The following is a 19,758-nucleotide window of genomic DNA, read 5'->3' on the forward strand; positions in this document are numbered from 1 at the left end:
TAATAAAGTATACACTTCTCACTTCATCGCCACTGTTTTTACCCAAATGCAAATGCAATCAATTAATTTGCTAAAATTAATGTGCTAAGAGGTCAGGCAACAGCTCTTTTTCCTTTTTCTCAGGATGGTATCTAGCGCTAGTCCAACTCAGGGTAGACCAACTGAAGTTCATTTTGCCTAGGTAAGTGAGGCTCCTTCCTTTCAAGGGGTCGACAACCTTTACTTAGGTACCAGGCGGTCCCCCCCCCTTTCCCCACCCCTCTTCTTGGCCCTGGTCTGCCCCATACCCATTTCCTGCAGCAGGGGAAGTTCTTCCTGGGGGTTAAAGGTCAGGGTGTAGCTGGGCTCCGTGCGCTTGGTCAGCCCTGCCTCTTCTTGGGCCACACAGTCTGGGTTGGCTTGCAGCCTCTCCAGCTGGAAGCTCGTGTCTTCCCACCAGCCGCGCAAGGTGGACACTTTTTCCGCCAACACTTCCTGGCCGTTCACGGTGACCTGGATCTGCAAAGCGTCACAACAAGGCAGCAAATTAGCAGCAACAACAACAAAAAGCAGGGGGCATTGGCAGTGGGAGATGGAAAAACCGTAAAGAGGGGAGTAAGTGGACTGGCATTACAAGCTACAAGAATTTGCTGAAATGGCGCAGTTAACAAACACCCTGAGAGGCAATTCGAAACAAAAATTTATGGAAAAGTGGGATAGATATAAAACATATGTTCAAAAATACAGCAAAGGTTCGCTATCTATGCTGGCATTTGATTGACGTCGGAGTGAGACTGAGTTGAGAAATAAGACTAAGAGCACATATTGATATAGAAATGTATTAGATAAACTGCAAAGAAATATACAACAATAAGAGTACGTACATTTGTAAAAAAGGAATATACAACGGGATAGACAGGAAGTCTAGTGTGTTGGTATGTATATGATTTGGGGGGGGGAATTGTTTTTGTTTTTTCTCTTTGTTTTTTTTTAATTTTCTTTCTAGGTATATAAAATTTGTATATAATTTTTGTATACATGTTGGAAATTATAATATAGTAAGTCCTGTAATGTAATATGACAACGTTTACCGATGTAATGTAAGAATGTTAACAAATAAATAAAATGCAAATTTAAAAAATAAAGAGGGGAGTAAGTGGGAAGACCAAGTCCCTGCTTGGCCATGAACACAAGAGGAATCTCCTGGATCAGGCCAAAGGCCCATCAAGCCAAGCATGCTGCAGGAGTTTTCACAGCATGCCTGCAGGAAACCAACAAGCAGGATTCGAATGCAAGAGCCCTCTCCCCTGCTGTGGTTTCCAGCAACTGGTATTCAGAAGCACGGCTGCCTCCAACTGTTGTGGGCAGAGCCTAGCCATTGTGACTAGCGGCCCATCAATTGCCCTCCCCTCCGTGAATTTGTCTAATTCCCTTCTAAAATTATCCAAGTTGGAAGAAAGCTTCGTATGTGGTGGACCTGTGAAAGGGTAAAAGAGTATTGGGAAACAATTTACAGTGGTACCTCGGGCTAAGAACTTAATTCGTTCTGGAGGTCCGTTCTTAGCCTGAAACTGTTCTTAACCTGAAGCACCACTTTAGCTAATGGGGCCTCCCGCTGCCACCGCGCCGTTGGAGCACAATTTCTGTTCTCATCCTGAAGCAAAGTTCTTAACCTGAGGTACTATTTCTGAGTTAGCGGAGTCTGTAACCTGAAGCATCTGTAACCCAAGGTACCACTGTATAATGAATTGGGGGGAAACGTTTAAAAGCACCTTTCCCCCCCAAAAACACACCAGAGCCCTTTTTGTTGGCGATGATTCAGATGGGAATTCCCAGGTGTCAAGAAAGGCTATTTATGTAGGCCACTACTGCGGCCTGTGTTTTGCTAGCCCCAAAATGGAAAATGAGTGAGGTCCCAGCTAAAGAAGAATGGCAACTTAAACTGATCGAATACGTGTAGCTTGCTGATCTAACTTATAGAATAAGAGAACAAAAAGAACATATGTTTAAAGAAGAATGGAAAATGTTTATTGAATATATGGGGGGAAATTGTGTACACTTGAAAACGTTGGCAGCATTAGGATAAATTCAATAGTGTAAATAAGTTTTGATGGAAGTAATAACGGAATACTGAATGGTTTAGTTTATATAAAATATGCAGGGATTTATGGTATGCAAAATGAACCATGGAAAGAGAAGAAGTTATTGATATTTTAAGGTTGTCTAAATGAATATTCTAAATTGTAATAAAGTTAATAAAATTTTACAGATCTTATATTATTTATAATAGAACCATCCAAGTTGGTGGCCATAATAATAATAATAATTTATTTGTACCCCGCCCATCTGGCTGGGTTTCCCCAGCCACTCTGGGCGGCTTGCATAGAAACCAAAAAACACTAAAATATCATACATTAAAAACTTCCCTGAACAGGGCTGCCTTAAGATGTCTTCTGAATGTCAGGTAGTTGTTTATCGTTTTGACATCTGATGGGAGGGCATTCCACAGGGCAGGCGCCACTACCGAAAAGGCCCTCTGCCTGGTTCCCTGTAGCTTTGCTTCTCGCAATGAGGGAACCGCCAGAAGGCCCTCGGCGCTGGACCTCAGCATCCGGGCAGAACGATGGGGGTGGAGACGCTCCTTCAGGTATACTGGGCCGAGGCCGTTTAGGGCTTTAAAGGTCAACACCAGCACTTTGAATTGTGCTCGGAAACGTATTGGAATTGTGCTCCCCATCACTGTGGGAGTGAGTTCCATAGTTGAACCATGAAGCTCACTGCGTGACCTTGGGCCAGCTACTGCCTCTCGGCCTAGCCTACCACACAGGCGTGTTGTGCAGATAAAAGGAGGAAGAGGGGAAGAACCACGCACGCCGCCTCCTCAGAGAAAAGGGGTTGGATATAAATGCAATAAATAACTAGAAAGGGTTTGTTTGTTTTTTTACTCGAAGGTTGTGTTTGTGTGGTGTCCTTTGTGAGCTGCCTCGGAGGGTCTTTCTTGGTTGAAAGGCGGTCTGGAAATAAACTCTAACAGCAACCCTTTAAGCAAGTCTTCCCGCCACCAGCCCCACTGCTGCCCCCCAGGGCTCCACGTCCACACTCACCATAGCATTAGGGCCCCGGGGACCTGAATGCCCGACTGGCACGCACCGCACACCAGCCCGCCGGTACCGTTGGCAGACGTCGGCCGCCGCCGCACGGGGCACCTCCAGCACCAGGCCCAGCTCCTCAGCAAAGAGGACATCAAGGGCTAAGGGAAGAGAGGAAGCGCGGCTGTGTTAGGGTGAGGGAACTGGAAAAGGACAAGCGAAACAAGAAGGGAAGTGAAGGAATGGGTTTCCCAAACCCCAAAACTGACTGTGCAGGCAGTTTTTAAACTGCACCAAAATCCCCATTTCTCCTTAGCTAAAATGCATAAACTTTAGCAGTTGAGCAAATGCAAAACGAGAACACAGCTCTCTCTCCCTTATCAGTTTGACAGCAAGACTGGCCTTGACTTTACCAGTAGAACAGACACAGACATATCTTATGTCCTGACCACAAATGACGCAGAGACCCAAGTCTGGGACTAACGCCAGAGCATGTTCTCGGAAGTAGTGACCTCTTGCTCCAATATAGGAGTAGGAACAGGAATATCCTTTTATGGTCAGAAGTACAGGAAGGAAGATCCTTTAATGGTTGAGAGTACCAGAGCAGGAACATATGTGATGTCAACCTGTGTACGTACGCCAACGTGGTTGGGCTCCTAGGGGAGGAGTGAGAGGGTGCCTGGAGGATATATAAACTGTGTGAAACCTGTCATTTCTTTGGACTTGCTGTAGACTTGATCACGCAAGTGCCTTCTGCTATCCGGAGAGCAGAATAAACTCTTTCTTTGAACCAACTCGGTGTCATTTTGACTTCCTTCCTCCTGTCCCGGAGCAACGCAGACCCAATTGGTGAACTCCAATAAGGCTACAGAAGGTTGCAGGGAAGGGTGCTAGTTAATTTAAGGGGGGGAAGGCAAGTAAAGAGGCCAGGACATTATAGAGGACAATGGAACTGTCAGGGACTGGGCAAAGGAGGAATGGTGAAGACTACCTCCCCATCCTGACCCTTCCAGGGAGGAGGAAGAGGAAGACAGTATAGATTTACAGCAGGGGTTTGTGGAAGGCCGCAGCTCAGAGGCAGATGAGGAGGAAAGCTGGGAAATCATGGGAGAGCCAGAGCAACACCTGGCTGACACGTTGTCATTAGAAAGCATTCCAGACCCTCCATCGCCCAGAACCCGGCAAGCCTTAAAAGTAGGAGAGCAAAGAGCTCAAAGACAGAGGCACCCGTAGAGGAGGAGGTGGTGGTGATGATGATGAAAGAGGAGGTAGGAGAGACGGGAGGATAGAGATTCACTCAGGACAATGCCATTATCCAAGAGGCTGGATTCTATAGCCTCTCTCTGTAAAGATTGAAGAAGAAAAATAGACTGTAAGAAACTTTTCCTTGTCTTTATACTTTCCTGGGCAACCAGCCGGGAGCTGCTGGCAGCACCCTGACAGGAGCTGAACGCTAGAAGATTCAGAAGGGACTTCTTCACACAATGCCTAGTCAATAGGGCCGGCGCGACTGTAGAACAGAGGGAGGAAACCGCCTCAGGCGGCAGAAACTGAGGGGTGGCAGCAGCACCTCATTGGCTATTCCCCCTCAGAAGCGGGAGAGCATTGTACCCTCTAACCCAGCCAGCAACCCTCAGGTTGTCTTGGGCCAGAGCTCTGATAGCCAAAGGACGTAATTCACTATCGCCACAAGAAGTGGCACCAGCCATCAATTCAGATGGCTTTTACAAAATAAGTTTTGTAAATTTCAGGGAGCATAAGGCTACCGGTGACGGCTAGTCAGGATGGCTGGTATATACCACTTCCAGGTTCCAAGGCCTCTCTGAATGCCAATTGCTGCTACACTTATGGCCTGCAATGACTACCAGTGCCTCCTCCTTTGTCTTAGTGTTGCTTCTTGCAGAACTCAACAAGGAGGCAGATGGGAACAGAATTGGCTCTGCCTGCTCTGGGCTCTGGCACCACCTACTGTCAGCTCCCAGCTTTCCACCCCATCAGACCCAATGGACAGCAGCTGCCGCTGCATTCTCAGATCCAGGTCAAGGAAACCTTTTCATCCGTCTCCGCCCAATGTTCTCCATGCCCTGCTTTGTTGTTGTTGTTTATTCGTGTCCGACTCTTCGTGACCCCATGGACCAGAGCACGCCAGGCACTCCTGTCTTCCACTGCCTCCTGCAGTTTGGCCAAACTCATGCTGGTATCTTTGAGAACACTGTCCAACCATCTCGTCCTCTGTCGTCCCCTTCTCCTTGTGCCCTCCATCTTTCCCAACATCAGGGTCTTTTCCAGGGAGTCTTCTCTTCTCATGAGGTGGCCAACGTATTGGAGCCTCAGCTTCACGATCTGTCCTTCTAGTGAGCACTCAGGGCTGATTTCCTTAAGAATGGATAGGTTTGATCTTCTTGCAGTCCATGGGACTCTCAAGAGTCTCCTCCAGCACCATAATTCAAAAGCATCCTTCTTTTCTACCCCTGACCAACTCTCCCGCTCATGCTTTGATCTCAAGGCACTATCCCAGCTACCCCTGCCCAGCACATTCATTTGCCAAGGACTTCCCTTTGACGCTCTCTCTCTCCCCACTGAATATCTTGTTCCAAATCAGCCAATCTCCAACAGCAACCCAAGCTCAGTGCCACCCTCAAACTCCCATGCCACAACTCCTCTTCTCCCTAACTCACTGACCATTGACTCCAGGCGCCCCCAGTTCAATGTGGGCACCACAGTTCCCGGCAAAGGCCATTTCTAGCATGCAAGTCAAGAGGCCGCCATCGCTCACGTCATGCCCTGCGGAAATCACTGCGTCTGTGGGAGAGAGAAATAAATTCATCTGTGTGGCAGAAGAAATTTGTCTGTGTGGCCGAGTGCTGTCCTCAGCTTTGTTAAAAACACACACAAGAGAGACTTTGCTACTGGAGCAGCAGCTTCTGCAGTCCCAAGAACCTCATCTTTTATTTAATTTGAAAAGCACGCTTCTAGTATGGATAGGAAGCTGGCTTGTACACAACGCTAGGCGAGGTCAGAGTGGGATCTGCAAAAGCTTGACTTCATTGCCCTGCAAAACTTGTTACCCCTTGTTACCCCTTCATTTTATTTTTATTTTTGACAAAGTTATAGATAGATAGATAGATAGATAGATAGATAGATAGATATAGTTATATATATATATATATATATATATATATATATATATATATATATATATATGCACCCTACCCCCAAGACCATTCCATTGTAACTATCTAACCTCCCAAAATGTCAAAACCTCTTGCGATAGTTTGACCCCTTTCCGTTTTAACAGTACAAATTCTACAAATTGCCCCTTCCTTATGGCAAACAGAAGGAGGATTAATTATGCAAAATAATAAAAATAATTTATTATTTAGACCCTGCCCATCTGGCTGGGTTTTTCCAGCCACTTTGGTTGGCTTCCAACAAAAGATTAAAAATGCATTAATAAGCACATAAATGCACTTGTGCTCAGTTTACCCAGGTCACAGAGTATTCCTTTTTCTTTGGTGCAAAGTTCAGATTACCCCAAAATCCTCTTTCCCATCACAGAAGTATAAGGGACCTGCTTCTTCTTTCCACCTCCGCCTGCCTTCTGCCATGGCTCAGAGGTGGAGTTCTTGCCTTTCATTTAGGTGTGTTTAGAGTGCCTTTACCCAATGGGGAATTATAAGCAATTATTTAGGTATCTTGTACCAGAGACTGGGACTGGCAGGGCTGCGTCTGGGGGTGGGCAGGCCAGGGGTGACCCCGTCCTTGTTCAACGCATGCTTACCTTGTAGCAGACTCTGGGTGACTTGGAAGCAGGAGACAAGGGTGCTGGGGTTATCCAGGTCTGGCGAAACATCCCCCAGCTGAGAGAAGCACTGGGCCAGAGCGCTGCCCCCCAGGCGGTGCCGATCAGGACAGATTGCCACGTGAAGAAGGGTCCCTGAAAAAAATGCCCAAGAAATCAGCAAAGAGGACAGAATGACTGTCTTGGATTTTTCCTCTCTCCACTGCAAAACACCTACAAAAAGGGGTCGGGAAGAGATCTAATTGTTGTCAGCACTTAGTACATATTATCCTTTATGGTGGGAAGGCAAGTTGGTGCAGTGTTTTTGGAATTTGATTTTGACAGATATGTTAAATATTGCTAAAGAAGCCATTGCTTCTTGTCTGAAAGGGATGTTACTGGATATTTTGGATAGATCCGCTGCCAAAAGAATTGGTCTTATATCTGATCTTAAGTAGTAATTGCAACGGAATGGAAAAGAAGCCCAAAATTTTACACTAGATGCTTGACATCACACCCTCTGGAATAGCTAAAATAGAGAAAACACTGCAGTTCGTTCGACTCCTGAAACCGTTTGAAAACCAAGGCATGGCTTCCAATTGGTAACAGGAGCTTCCTGCACTCAAGCGGAAGCTGCGTCGAATGTTCAGCTTCCAAAAAATGTTCAAAAACCGGAATACTTACTTCCGGGTTTTTGGCATTCAGGAGCCAATTTGTTTGCCAACTAAGCCGTTCGAGAACCAAGGTTCCACTGTATTAGCAAATATTCTACAAGTCATTCCCTAAAGCAGTGGTTCTCAAAGGGTATGATGTGCCACAGTGGTGAGTTAGGAGAAGATGGCGAGTGTGGCAGAAAGATGTTATTCTCATCAGCTCTTGACTTTACCTTTTCCATCTGGACATTTGAGGTCAGGGGTCACCGTAGCAGTGATATCTGGACAGACAGCATAAGCTGAGATGACAAGTGTTCCTGGGGAAAGGAGCATAAAGGTGGAGGGAGAAGAGTTGGAAATGGAGAAAATATGCAGAGTGTTAAAGCACATTTATTGAGAGCTAGGAAAACATCCAAAGTCGCCTGCAGTCAAGCTACAAGGTGCCTGGGGAACAGCTTGTTAGGAAATAGCAACACCCTTCTTCTCCCTGTCCAGGGGGACCAAAAGTCAAGCAGCCACAGGGGATTTTTCTGAGCTTGTTTGACAAGGTGCAACCACAGGGAAAACTTAGAAGCTGCCTCTAGCTCCCGGGGAGATCTATTTCCCGGGAGACTAGACAAAGCTAAAGCCTAACCTTCTTCTCTCCCTTTCAAAAGTGTTTCTGCAGACTTGGGTTTATGCCTCTATAGTTACAATCCACATTCAGTTGATTTGGAAAATGTTTGTGCATCTGTGCACATATACAAAACACACACAGACACACACACACACACACACACACACACACACACATATATATATATATATATATATATATATATATATATATATATATTGCGCAAGCACACTAGCAACCTCATACCTGGCATTGCTCAGAAGTGCTAAGATATTTTTTTTAAAAAAATCTGCAGTTTTGAAGTCAGCAGTTAAACTGGTGCAGTTTCAAAACGTTAAGTTCACTACTTTTACTCAAAAGGGCTTGCAATTTTATCTAAACGCTGATGAATATCTGCTCCTTGAGCTCAGCAATCACCCGGCAAAATTTGGTTACAATATCTTAAAGGTTGTCTGGATGCCTATCAGAAGCCGCTCCTTCCAAAATAAGTAGCAGAGATGGCTTGGAAAGGCAACAAAAATATGAAAAGGGCAAGGGAGGAGTTGAAAATGCAAAAAAAAGGACAAAGCAAGCCTCAGATCCTCAGATAAAAGAACCCTCCGAATTTGAGGAGAGCATTTTTATTTTGGAGGGAGGGGGCGACCACCCTATCCCTTGGCAGCTTTTCTGTTCCTCACCAGGTGCCTTAACGGTCTCCGTGCCAACGCGGGCTGCCATGCTGAGGGAGTCCTTTCCGCCGTCCACAGCCACGCCCAGCTCACCCATCACAGAGCACATGGCCCTGCAGGCCTCCGCCAAGGCAGCCCCCTCGCCAGGCAACTTGGCTGCCCACATCCAATTCCCGCTGCATTTCACATCCTGGAAGGACACAAATGTCGCCGCCACATATACAGAGAGGTTAGGCAACAGTGGGAAGGAGGCGGTTGCCCGTACGGCTAGCCTCCAACTCTAGCACACAAATTAATGTTTTATATTTAAACCGCTTAGAGGTTTCATAAGAGAAATGCGTTGATTTCAGTGAGGGTCCTACACAGAATATGATCAGAGACTAGGGCTGGGCGATATCTGGTTTTCAACATCATGATATGTCACCAAGCTAAACACCACGATATACTGATATATCACCATGTCTGGAATAAGGATGGAGCTGTGTAGAGGCATTGGCTGGCTTCACGGTTTCCCCCGTTTAAAAATGTTTGCATAACACACACATCACGATTCGCCAGGGCAAAAATTATGAAACCGATATGGACTTCAAACCGGTTTGGGACAATATGTTGATATATCACCCAGCCCAATCAGAGGCAACCCATTATCTGAGTGTTTGTGTATTATTAAGATTTAACACATCTTTGCCAACCTGCTCCCCTGCCCACTCTCCTGAGATGTTGTAGACTACAACTCCCAGCCAATATGGCGCAAATGGGAGTTGCAGCACAAAACATTTGCAGGGCCTCAGGTTGGCCAATTTAACAGATATTAACATTTCCTGGCCCCTTTAGGCTAGTGTGCAATGTAAAATAAAGTAATATGATAAGTAGTAAAGAAAACCAATCAGCAGCCATGTTGGTTATTGCACAAAATTACATAATGAAAGCAGCCTTTCTTAAAACTAAAAACACCACAAAATACCACAGCTTCTAGTAAAATGAGGGCATTGAGAAGACTTTTGCAGAGTGAAAAGCTACTCACCCTCTCTCAGCCTAGTCCACCTTGGATAAACTGAGAGGAGGGAAAACTGAGATACAGTGGTACCTCAGGTTAAGGACTTAATTCATTCCAGAAGTCCGTTCTTCGTGCCACGCGATTTCTGTTCTCATCCTGAAGCAAAGTTCTTAACCCGAGGTAATATTTCTGGATTAGTGGAGTCTGTAACCTGAAGCATCTGTAACCCGAGGTACCACTGTACAGTGGTGCCCCGCAAGACGAATGCCTCGCAAGACAAAAAACTCGCTAGACGAAAGGGTTTTGCGGTTTTTGAGCTGCTTCGCAAGACAAATTTCCCTATGGGCTTGCTTCGCAAGACGAAAACGCCTTGCGTTTTTTGCAAGTTTGTTTCCTTTTTCTTAACACCGTTAATACAGTTGCGACTTGACTTCGAGGAGCAACTCATAGAACGCGGTGTGGTAGCCTTTTTTGAGGTTTCTGGTGATTTTTGAAGCTTTTCCAAAACTTTTCCGACACCGTGCTTCGCAAGACGAAAAATTCGCTAGACGAAAAAACTCGCGGAACGAATTAATTTTGTCTTGCGAGGCACCACTGTATTAAGGCAAGAAGGGAAAATGTCAGGGGTGGGGTGGGGTGTGGACTGCCTCACCTTAAGGTCAGTGACCCGAGCGAAGACCAAATTGGTGAGGGCCTCTGCCACAGACAATCGGGCACCAGCTGCAGGGTCAATGAGCCCTTTGATAGGCTGCTCCCCAATGGCCGTGGCTCCTCCCACCGTCTCAAAAGGGGAGAGGGCCACCACAGCAACGTCCGCCAGTGGGGTGTGAAGGGGGCCGACGCACTGTTGTTGAGCCACGAGGCCTGTCACTGAGCGATCGACCTGTACCAGAGGGAGAAGGGCAGAGGGGAAAAGAAGAGAAAAACAAATCAGCAGAAAATATACCTTCCCTCCATTTTTAAAAAAGATGGCTGGGTTAAAAGAACCCAGAGGCGCAAATCTGTGAGGCATTTACCTTGTTGGTCAAGTAGCGCTTGCTTGCCACGGATGGAAGCCTGAGCACACGCTGGAGGGCGTCCGACACACTAAGGCCACGGGGAAGCGACAGAGGCCTGAGGTCTCGGTGGACATGATTCAAAACAAATTCCTGGTTGGCAGAAATCATCACCATTGTTTGTTCATTTATGACACGTCCTCACCACTAAGAAAATGTCTCAAAGCAACTGACAAGTCCGCAAAACGGCTTGAGAACGCATTTTTAAAATAAAAACAACAACTCTATATCAAATACAAAAGAACAAAGTTCCTGAAAATATTCATCCCACAAGTATAAAAGGGACAGATCCTAACCAGCTGAAGGAATTAACAATAATGGACAGAGGATATTGGAATCCAAGCCAGAGCATTTTAGAGAAGGGATGGGAGGGTGGTGACACGAGAATGGGCTACTCACTATAAACCTTTAGGCGCCAGGCAAAAAACATTTCTCTTCAACCAAGCATTTGGCTGATTAACATTCTATGGCTTTTCAAATGTGTTTGTGGGAGAGGGATTGGTTTGTTTTGCTTTTCCTTTGTATTATGTATTTTGTGTTTTTGTCTCACGTTTTTATGCTGTGAACCGCCCTGAGATCTATGAATGAAGGGTGGTATACAACTTTAATAAATAATAATAGTATCACAGATTCATAGAATCATAGAGTTGGAAGAGACCACAAGGGCCATCGAGTCCAACCCCCTGCCAAGCAGGAAACACCATCAGAGCACTCCTGACATATGGTTGTCAAGCCTCTGCTTAAAGACCTCCAAAGAAGGAGGCTCCACCACACTCCTTGGCAGCAAATTCCACTGTCAAACAGCTCTTACTGTCAGGAAGTTCTTCCTAATGTTTAGGTGGAATCTTCTTTCTTGTAGTTTGGATCCATTGCTCCGTGTCCGCTTCTCTGGAGCAGCAGAAAACAACCTTTCTCCCTCCTCTATATGACATCCTTTTATATATTTGAACATGGCTATCATATCACCCCTTAACCTCCTCTTCTCCAGGCTAAACATGCCCAGCTCCAAAGCATCAAGACCTACTGCAGGAGGGGGGCAACCTGTGGCCATCCAGATGTTGTTAGACTCCGACTCCCATCAGTCCACAGACAGCCTGGCCAGTGGTCAGGGAAGATGGGAGCTGTAGTTCAGCGTCTGGAAGGCCGCAGGTTCCTCCACCCTTGGTCTACTGGGACACCTTTAAACAGATGTTTTACCAAGATTTTTCTTTGGGGGTGGCAGGGCAGGGGGAGGACACACACACAGGTGTGCCATACCTTGCGTGGCATCTTGCCAAGGACCCATTCCAGCATCAAGTTCACAGGTGTGGCTCTCCCTCCAACCTGCCCCTTCTCCACCTCCACGTCGCTCGCCGGGACCTTTGTGTCGTCAACTAGCACAATCTGCCGAGGAAGAGGAGCCACTTTTACAGACCACCCGCTTCCCAAACTGTTCAGCCTTCAAAGCTTCCCAATCCCTTCTCTCCCTTCTTGGATTTTGGCACTCAACTTTAACCTCTCCCCAGTTTCCCAGGCCCGAACAATGTCTGCCCCACACCAGAAGCAGAAAACCGACCATCGCAGTGAGGGTTTGCACTCCTAAAATCTAGCTTGCGCTCTCTCTCTCTCTCTCTCTCCAGTGGTACCTTGGGTTACATACGCTTCAGGTTACAGACTCTCCTAACCCAGAAATATTACCTCAGCTTAAGAACTTTGCTTCAGGATAAGAACAGAAATCGGGTGGGGGAGGCGCAGTGGCAGCAGGAGGCCCCATTAGCTAAAGTGGTGCTTCAGGTTAAGAACAGTTTCAGGTTAAGAACAGACCTCCGGAACGAATTAAGTACTTAACCCGAGGTACCACTGTATATATATAAAGTCAAGGTTTGGACAGAATGCTAAACTACGTCCATGAAAAATGGAAGCGGAAGCTTCAAAACTCCCACTCACCGGAGAAGGGGGGGAAGAACTACAGGACCCCAAGATTCTCGGCTGCAGCTAGTTCCCACAACTGGACACTAGTGGCCAGAATTGTGGAAACCTTTTGGGGAAAGTGTATTTCCGAGGTTTGATGGCTCATAACACCTGATTGGCTCTCTAAACACTCCTGCTCACTGGCTACATTCAAATGAAGGAAAGGTACTGCATATCAACCTAAGCAAGTTGTGCTTCCTTTTTCTGGTTATTTGGCTATAACTTTTTATAGAATACAGACAATTGAACAAACCTTGTTGCATTGCATTCTTCATTAAATTATCTTTCCATTGATATATAATTTTAAGGCATTATTTTTTAAAAAAAGTGGTGTTATGAGCCATCAAACCTCAGAAACAAACTTTTCCCAAAAGGTTTCCACAATTTTGGCCACTAGTGTAGTTTATTGTTATGTCCAAATAACGCCCATGGTTTTCTGCACAGTCCTTCCCACATCAAGCCAGTCTGCATGGTTTGTTTCAGCCATTCTCTCCACCCCTTCCCCTGCTCCTGCTGTCTTACCCGTCCATCGCCACTGATCTTGCCCACGAAGTCGACAGGGCACCTCTCACGGCGGGCAAGGCGTCGCAGGAAATCTGCATGGCGCGGGCGTAGCAAGAGGGCATTGGATTCTTGGTACTCAGCACCCCAGATCTCCAGAACGCTCAGCGTGGGGTCTCCTAGCTGGGAAAAGGAAGAAAGAGAGAAACTGAGGGACGAAGAACTGACTGAGAAAGCAGAGGGCCTTCTTGGCGGTAGCACCCTCCCTTCAAATGCCAAGGAGATAAAGAACTACATAACTTTTAGGCAATCCTGTATCAGAAAGCTTGATGTTTTACTATGTTTTTATATATGCTGTAAGAGTTCACGGGCACATTCCAGCCAGGCACACACTCAAGGAGGGTGCTAAGCCAGACGTACCGGGTGGGAAAGAGAAGATGCAGCCCAGACAAATACCGTATTTTTCACTCTATAAGACGCACCAGATCACAAGTTTTTGGTGGAGGAATACAGGGGAAAAAATATTTTGAATCTCAGAAGCCAGAACAGCAAGAGGGATTGCGATTGCTACGCAGTGAAAGCAGCAATCCCTCTTGCTGTTCTGGCTTCTGGGATAGCTGTGCAGCCTGCATTCACTCCATAAGACACACACACATTTCCTCTTACTTTTTAGGAGGGAAAAGGTGAGTCTTATAGAGCAAAAAATACGGTATATCTGGAGGGCCACCTCTAGCCTTCAGGTCTGAATTTCTCCACCCAGATGTAGATTTAATTTGGGATTTTCCCAGATTTTTTTTGCATGGATTTGTTTTTAAATCTACTGCTCCCTGCTCTGTGCATTTAGGAACAGGGAAACATCTATGGGGAAGTAATCAATAGACATAAAGGACAGCAGACCAGAAGACAAAGAGCTTGGTGTCTGTAGGAAAGTCATAAATGAGAAACAGACCTGGAAGCGGCTTGCGTAGATGACAGCCCCGGCTGGCTCGCTCAGTTCCTTCAGCACATTCCCTAAAACAGAAAGCAAAGAGTTTCTTTGGAGGCCCCACACACACACACATCCTTGAAGGTAGCAGCTACTATAATTCTTCCAAACTTATTCTCACCCAGAAAAGCAACCGTCAATGGCCTACTGTTCGCACCCAGCTCAAAACATTCTTATCTCATGTTCTTCAACCTTGGGTCTTCAGATACTGCTGGACTACAACTGCCACCGACCCCTGATAGATATCTAACACTAAAGATCAGGAATGATAGGAATTGTAGTCCAACAACATCTGCAGACCCAAGGTTGAAGAACATTGTCCTTATCCATCCAGGTAGAGTTGACCATCTCTACCTTTGGAGGTGGACGGAATGGTTAACCACAGCCATTCATTCCCTGGGGGAACCCCTGATGGCCAAAGACAACCTTCTCATCTTCCATTTCCTCTTCCTAGGGCATCCAGGCCACAAAACCATTGCTATTCACAAATCATTTACTGCCGCTTAGTTAACATAATTTCTTTGTAGCAATGTAAACATAAGAAGAGCCTGCTGGCCAATCAAATCCAGCATTCTGTTCTCACAGTGGCCAACTAGAGACCTGTGGGAAACCAGAAAGCAGGATTTGACGCTAGGACCTCTTGCACCGAAAGCAAGAATCAAACCCTTAGGCCAGTGAGCCAGTTAATGTACCAAGCAGGTATAGAATTCTTATAGTGAAGTCGGCTATGCTACAGGGGGTAGTTTGTCTTAAGGTCATCCCATAACCTTTGTGGTCAAATGGGACATTTAGGAACGTAGGGACACAGGAAACTGCCTTCTGCCAAGTCTGTACTTTGATCCATCTAGCTCGGTCACATCCTTGGTCTAGCTAGCTCAGAACTGTTGTGACAACTCTCCAGGGTTTCAGGCAAAGGAACATCGCTAGTCCTACCCAGAGATGCCGGGGATTGAACTTGCGACCTTCTGCATGCGAAGCAGGGGGTTTTACCTCTCAGCTACAGCCCTTCCCTGGTTGGTCCCCCAATATCACAAAGGAATATCCTGTACATCTGAACCACTAGAAACCGTTCTGCTCTTCATCCTGCAAGTTTCCCCTTCGCCGTAAGGTCCAAATGCTCTTCAGCTGCGGCATGTGACCCAAATCAAACCACTCAGGAGGGGAAAAAGGGAGAGCACACATGGTTCAGTCTATAGCCACGTTCCCAAAAGCCTTCTCCAAGCCGCTCACCGTTGCCTCCAGCGCCCTGGTCGTGCAGGCTGCAGATGGGATTGCCTTCCCCGTTCTCCACGCACCCTCGCAACACCCGGTTCATCTTCTGCTCCATCTCAGCATCGCCACGTTGCACCGCCCCAAAATCCAGTTCGCTGGCGTTGTCCCCTTGCACCTGCACACATGGGGAGCATTTGCAGGTGTGAAGGGCTTCGCGGAGGGAAGCGGTAGCTTTGTCGGCAACGGGCAATCGCCAATTAAGAAGAAGGCCAAGGAATGAGGCCAATAAGCAGGGCCATCATTGCCTGTTGCCCAGCAGTGGCATAGCAAGGTCACGTGGTACCCGGGGCGAAAAATTGCTTGTAACACCCCACCCCCCCACACACATTGGGATTTATTTATTTTTTGCCTGCAAAAATGGTTTGACTTTATTTCATATTTTTTTTGCAGAGCCAAAGTTATTGAGCTTTTTACAGCTGAGGTAGAGCCGGTGGGTGGACAGTTTTACCAGAAGGAAGCCTGCACGTGCCACAGCGTCTCTCACAGACGTTGAGTGTCACACAGCATTTTGTCACCCCCCTTCCGGGAGGTGACACCCGGGGCATACCGCACCCACCTTGCTACATCTCTGCTGCCCAGGACTCCTAAAAGGTACCTGCATCTCCGAACCTTCGCCTTAAGGCTTTGATAGGGAGATGCTACCTTCACCTGCAAAGGTGAGGAGCAGAAGGCAAGGCCCAACTTACCTGGATGGAGGAAGCAGCTCCTCCCCCAACACCAATTCGATAGACTGGGCCTCCAACCTTCACGACATTCATACCTGAGAAGGAAATGGGAACTTGAGTCGCAATTGTACAGTTGGAAAGAAAGAAAGAATCTAACATCTGGTCCAAATTCAATATTCTGAGAATCTCAACTGTGATTTGTTTTCTTTCAAAAAAAAAAAGAGGCTCTAGTCCTCATGACTCCTTGGGAGCATCTAGTAAAATATCAAAATGCAAGTGATGGGAGGGTGGGATTTCCACAGCAGCAAATGCTTCAGCAGCTCTTGAACTTCCCCAAGCTCAACAGAGGTACCATAACACATTTTTGCAAAATAAGCAAGCACTTATTATTATGAACTGACCCGGTTCCTGCAGTCATCATCATCTGAGACCCTTCTCCAGGTGCCCCATTCATGGGAGGTTCAAAGAACGCAAGAACTGGACTTTTCAGTGATGGCCCCCCAATTCTTTTCGTAAGTCCCTTTGAGCTACGTCTTTTTTTAAAAAAGCGACTAATAAGTTTAATAAATACTACTACTACTGCTACTAATAATAATAGAGTGGTAAATTCATAGCTGTCAATCGATCGATGAATCATTTTTGCATGAGCAAATGCATCAGCGCTGAAGGAATAAAGAGGATGTGTATTAGATGCATATCACAGCAAGCACAATCTCCCAAACAGGCTAAATTAAATAAAAATTACCAGGCTGTGGGGCTTCCTTGCGGACGTGGGCATCTTCCATCGCTCCAATCCCACCACTGAACATGATAGGCTTGATCCACTCGTGCCGCTCGCCATCTGCCAGACAGAGCCCGAAAGAACGTGCAAAGCCTGGAAGACAGGTGATGGGGGGGGGAATTTTCTCACATTTCCAAACACACAGCCTTCCTCTTTCTCCCTCGCTTTGGCCTCTCAGCTGCCCTAAGTTGTCGCTAAAGGATGCCGGGGTTTCAAAGAGAGAAACCAACCAACCAGCCGGACACTGAACCTCGGAAGCAAGAAAGGGGCCAAAGATCATCATGCCGCAAGTCTCACCTGCCAGAACGGGTTCCCCAAATTTGTTGCCGTAGTCTGAAGCGCCGTCACTGGCTCTGATGGCAACCTCCACAGGCGGGGCAAAGTTTTCCGGATACAGCAGGGACGGATCTTCCCAGGGTAATGTGTATCCTGCAGTGAGGAATGGGAAAAGAACAGGACAGATTTCTCCCATAGCCTAGGGCTGCTTCGAATCACCTTTGTGCATGTACACCTTGCTGCCTTGGCAGGGGCACCGGGTATAGGGGGCAGGAGGGCCTTCAGCCGCCCATATTGAGGGGGCCGCCATCCCCCACTGACCCCAGGTGAGCACTGGCTTGCTGGGCGGCGCAGAGGGCGGTTTTCACCCTCCATAATCTCCTGCCACAATCACAAAACACTCTGGCAATCCTCAAAGGGATGCTTGTGCGTCCTGGAAGACGTGGCCCGACTGGGGGACAGGCATCGTGCATGTGATGTCATGCACGTGAGACGCCACCCCCCCCCAAATGTTGGGCCAGTGGCGTAGCGTGGGTTGTCAGCACCCGGGGCAAGGCAAGTAATTTGCGCCCCCTAACCCGTGGATTTGCGCACCCTAACCCTAACCCCCAGATGTTGTGCCCAGTGCGGCCGCCCCCCCCTGCACCCCCCACGCTACGCCACTGTGTTGGGCCCAACTCGGCACATCTGTGTCTTGGATTGGAGGGCATGACTGCCTTATTAAGAGGAGCTTCTGGTCTGTCTCAAGAGACTGTCACATGGCACAATTATCTGGGCATATTTTATAGGGCATAAGTATTTCAAATCTGCACAGGAGCAGGCACGGGTGCTTGGCTGACCTCCCATCACCGACGTCATCACAGCTTACTGGAAGGGAGAAGGGCAAGTCGCCATGATGCAATCACACTGCCAGGAGCACCGGATAGGTTCCACTGGGGTTATCGCACTATGCCAACCTTGCTGGTGCCCCCACCTCTTTTTCCTGGTAAGCCACAGCAATGCAAGCAGCAAGGGGGGGCAGCTAGCACCCCTGCTCCACCAACTGCTGGTCTTGGTGCATCTTGAGAAATCTCAGCTTTATAATAATAATAATGATGATGATGATGATGATGTCGTCTCTAGTTCTCAAGGAAGGCACCACATGAAATCTCAGAAGTCAGACAACTTCCAATCATTAGAAAGCAAACGTTCAGTGCTTGGGCTTTGCTTCTCAGCTGGTCAAAGTTATGCAAATGTATTTGATTGGAGTGATTTATTCAGCAGATTCTACCTTCTTGTGGCAAATGGGAGGGATCACCTCACTGGCATGCAGTAAACACAGTTCTACTGGTAATAATAATAATAATAATTTTATTATTTATATGCCTCCTATCTAACTGGATTGCCCCTGCCATTCTGGGCAGCTCCCAGCAATTTATAAAACCACAGTAAAACCTCAAATATTTTTTAAAAAACAACTTCCCTATGCAGAGCTCCCTTCAGATGTCTTCTAAAAGTCAGACAGTTGTTTATTTCCTTGGCAACTGATGGGAAGGCGTTCCACAGAGAGGGCGCCACTACAAAGAAGGCACTCTGTGTGGTTCGCTGTAACCTCACTTCTCGCAATGTGAGAAACACCAGACCCTGAGAGCTGGACCTCTGGGTCCGGGCTGAACGATGGGGGTGGAGACTCGGACGGGAGGGAGGAAGGAATCTGGGGCGGGGGTAGAAACCTGCCCAACACCCATCCATTTGTTGCCAAGCAAAACATCCTTCTGCAGCTGCCTTTTCAGTATGTCGAGCCCAAGCCACCGCTACTAACCTGGTATGAGCAGATTGCCGAAACTGTAGCCAGCAGTGCCAGCGATATAGTGGGCCCCACGGCCTGTGCACTGCACATCGCGGATCCGCCCGCCAGTCCCAGTGGTGGCACCGCTGAAGGGAGCAACGCCTGCAAGGAGAGTTTAAAAGCAACGTCAAACCCACACAAACGCACTCCCTCCGCAGAGCACCCAGACAGGTTATTCATAGACTCCGTCAATGCAAAGAAGCCTGTTATTTGTTTGAGGCAGTAGCTGTCCACAGGGGTGCCTGCCTGCCAGGGGAATTTACGATGCACTAGAAATAAGCCCCCTGCCCTTCAGACCATGCCCCCTTTCCCATCCACTCACCAGTAGGAAAGTTGTGGGTCTCGGCTGTGAAAATGACGTGCCGGGTGGACGTCCGCTTCTCAAAGGGGCTGGAACGAGATGGGTCGCTGGGCCACATCGAAAGGACCTCTCTCCCTTGGATCGCACTGTGTTGGGAAGACAACACGCACACTCAGCTTCAAGAAGCCACACGGCTTCTTGCCAAGTAAATTGGGGAAAATGTGGTAAGGTTAAAGCTTACTGGGAAATGATATATAATGAGTTATAAAAAGATGTTCAGAATAACTTTTATAAAACTTTTATAAAAAACAAACAAACCCCAGAAGCTTTTCTTTTGGGAATTATAGGGACAGAACTACCT

General features: G+C 47.2%; 1 protein-coding gene across 2 annotated transcripts in view; it reads right to left on the reverse strand.

Moving 5' to 3' along the window:
• PFAS (phosphoribosylformylglycinamidine synthase) overlaps nucleotides 1–19,758 on the reverse strand; it is a 48,845-nt gene that overhangs the window by 17,245 nt on the left and 11,842 nt on the right. For both annotated transcript variants that reach the window (XM_083471085.1, XM_083471084.1), the window contains exons 8-24: nucleotides 19,419–19,543; nucleotides 19,070–19,198; nucleotides 17,290–17,421; nucleotides 16,957–17,085; nucleotides 16,233–16,306; nucleotides 15,505–15,661; nucleotides 14,239–14,300; nucleotides 13,311–13,472; nucleotides 12,096–12,221; nucleotides 10,800–10,931; nucleotides 10,436–10,666; nucleotides 8,796–8,976; nucleotides 7,736–7,819; nucleotides 6,850–7,005; nucleotides 5,751–5,870; nucleotides 3,084–3,229; nucleotides 288–498 (exon numbers count right to left, since the gene is read on the reverse strand). In XM_083471085.1, coding sequence (XP_083327211.1) covers nucleotides 288–498; nucleotides 3,084–3,229; nucleotides 5,751–5,870; nucleotides 6,850–7,005; nucleotides 7,736–7,819; nucleotides 8,796–8,976; nucleotides 10,436–10,666; nucleotides 10,800–10,931; nucleotides 12,096–12,221; nucleotides 13,311–13,472; nucleotides 14,239–14,300; nucleotides 15,505–15,661; nucleotides 16,233–16,306; nucleotides 16,957–17,085; nucleotides 17,290–17,421; nucleotides 19,070–19,198; nucleotides 19,419–19,543 — 2,357 coding nt within the window. The remainder of the gene's footprint in view (nucleotides 1–287; nucleotides 499–3,083; nucleotides 3,230–5,750; nucleotides 5,871–6,849; nucleotides 7,006–7,735; nucleotides 7,820–8,795; nucleotides 8,977–10,435; nucleotides 10,667–10,799; nucleotides 10,932–12,095; nucleotides 12,222–13,310; nucleotides 13,473–14,238; nucleotides 14,301–15,504; nucleotides 15,662–16,232; nucleotides 16,307–16,956; nucleotides 17,086–17,289; nucleotides 17,422–19,069; nucleotides 19,199–19,418; nucleotides 19,544–19,758) is intronic.

This window comes from Podarcis liolepis (assembly GCF_965112155.1).
Source record: "Podarcis liolepis genome assembly, chromosome: 13".
In the NCBI taxonomy this organism is placed as follows: Eukaryota; Metazoa; Chordata; class Lepidosauria; order Squamata; family Lacertidae; genus Podarcis; species Podarcis liolepis.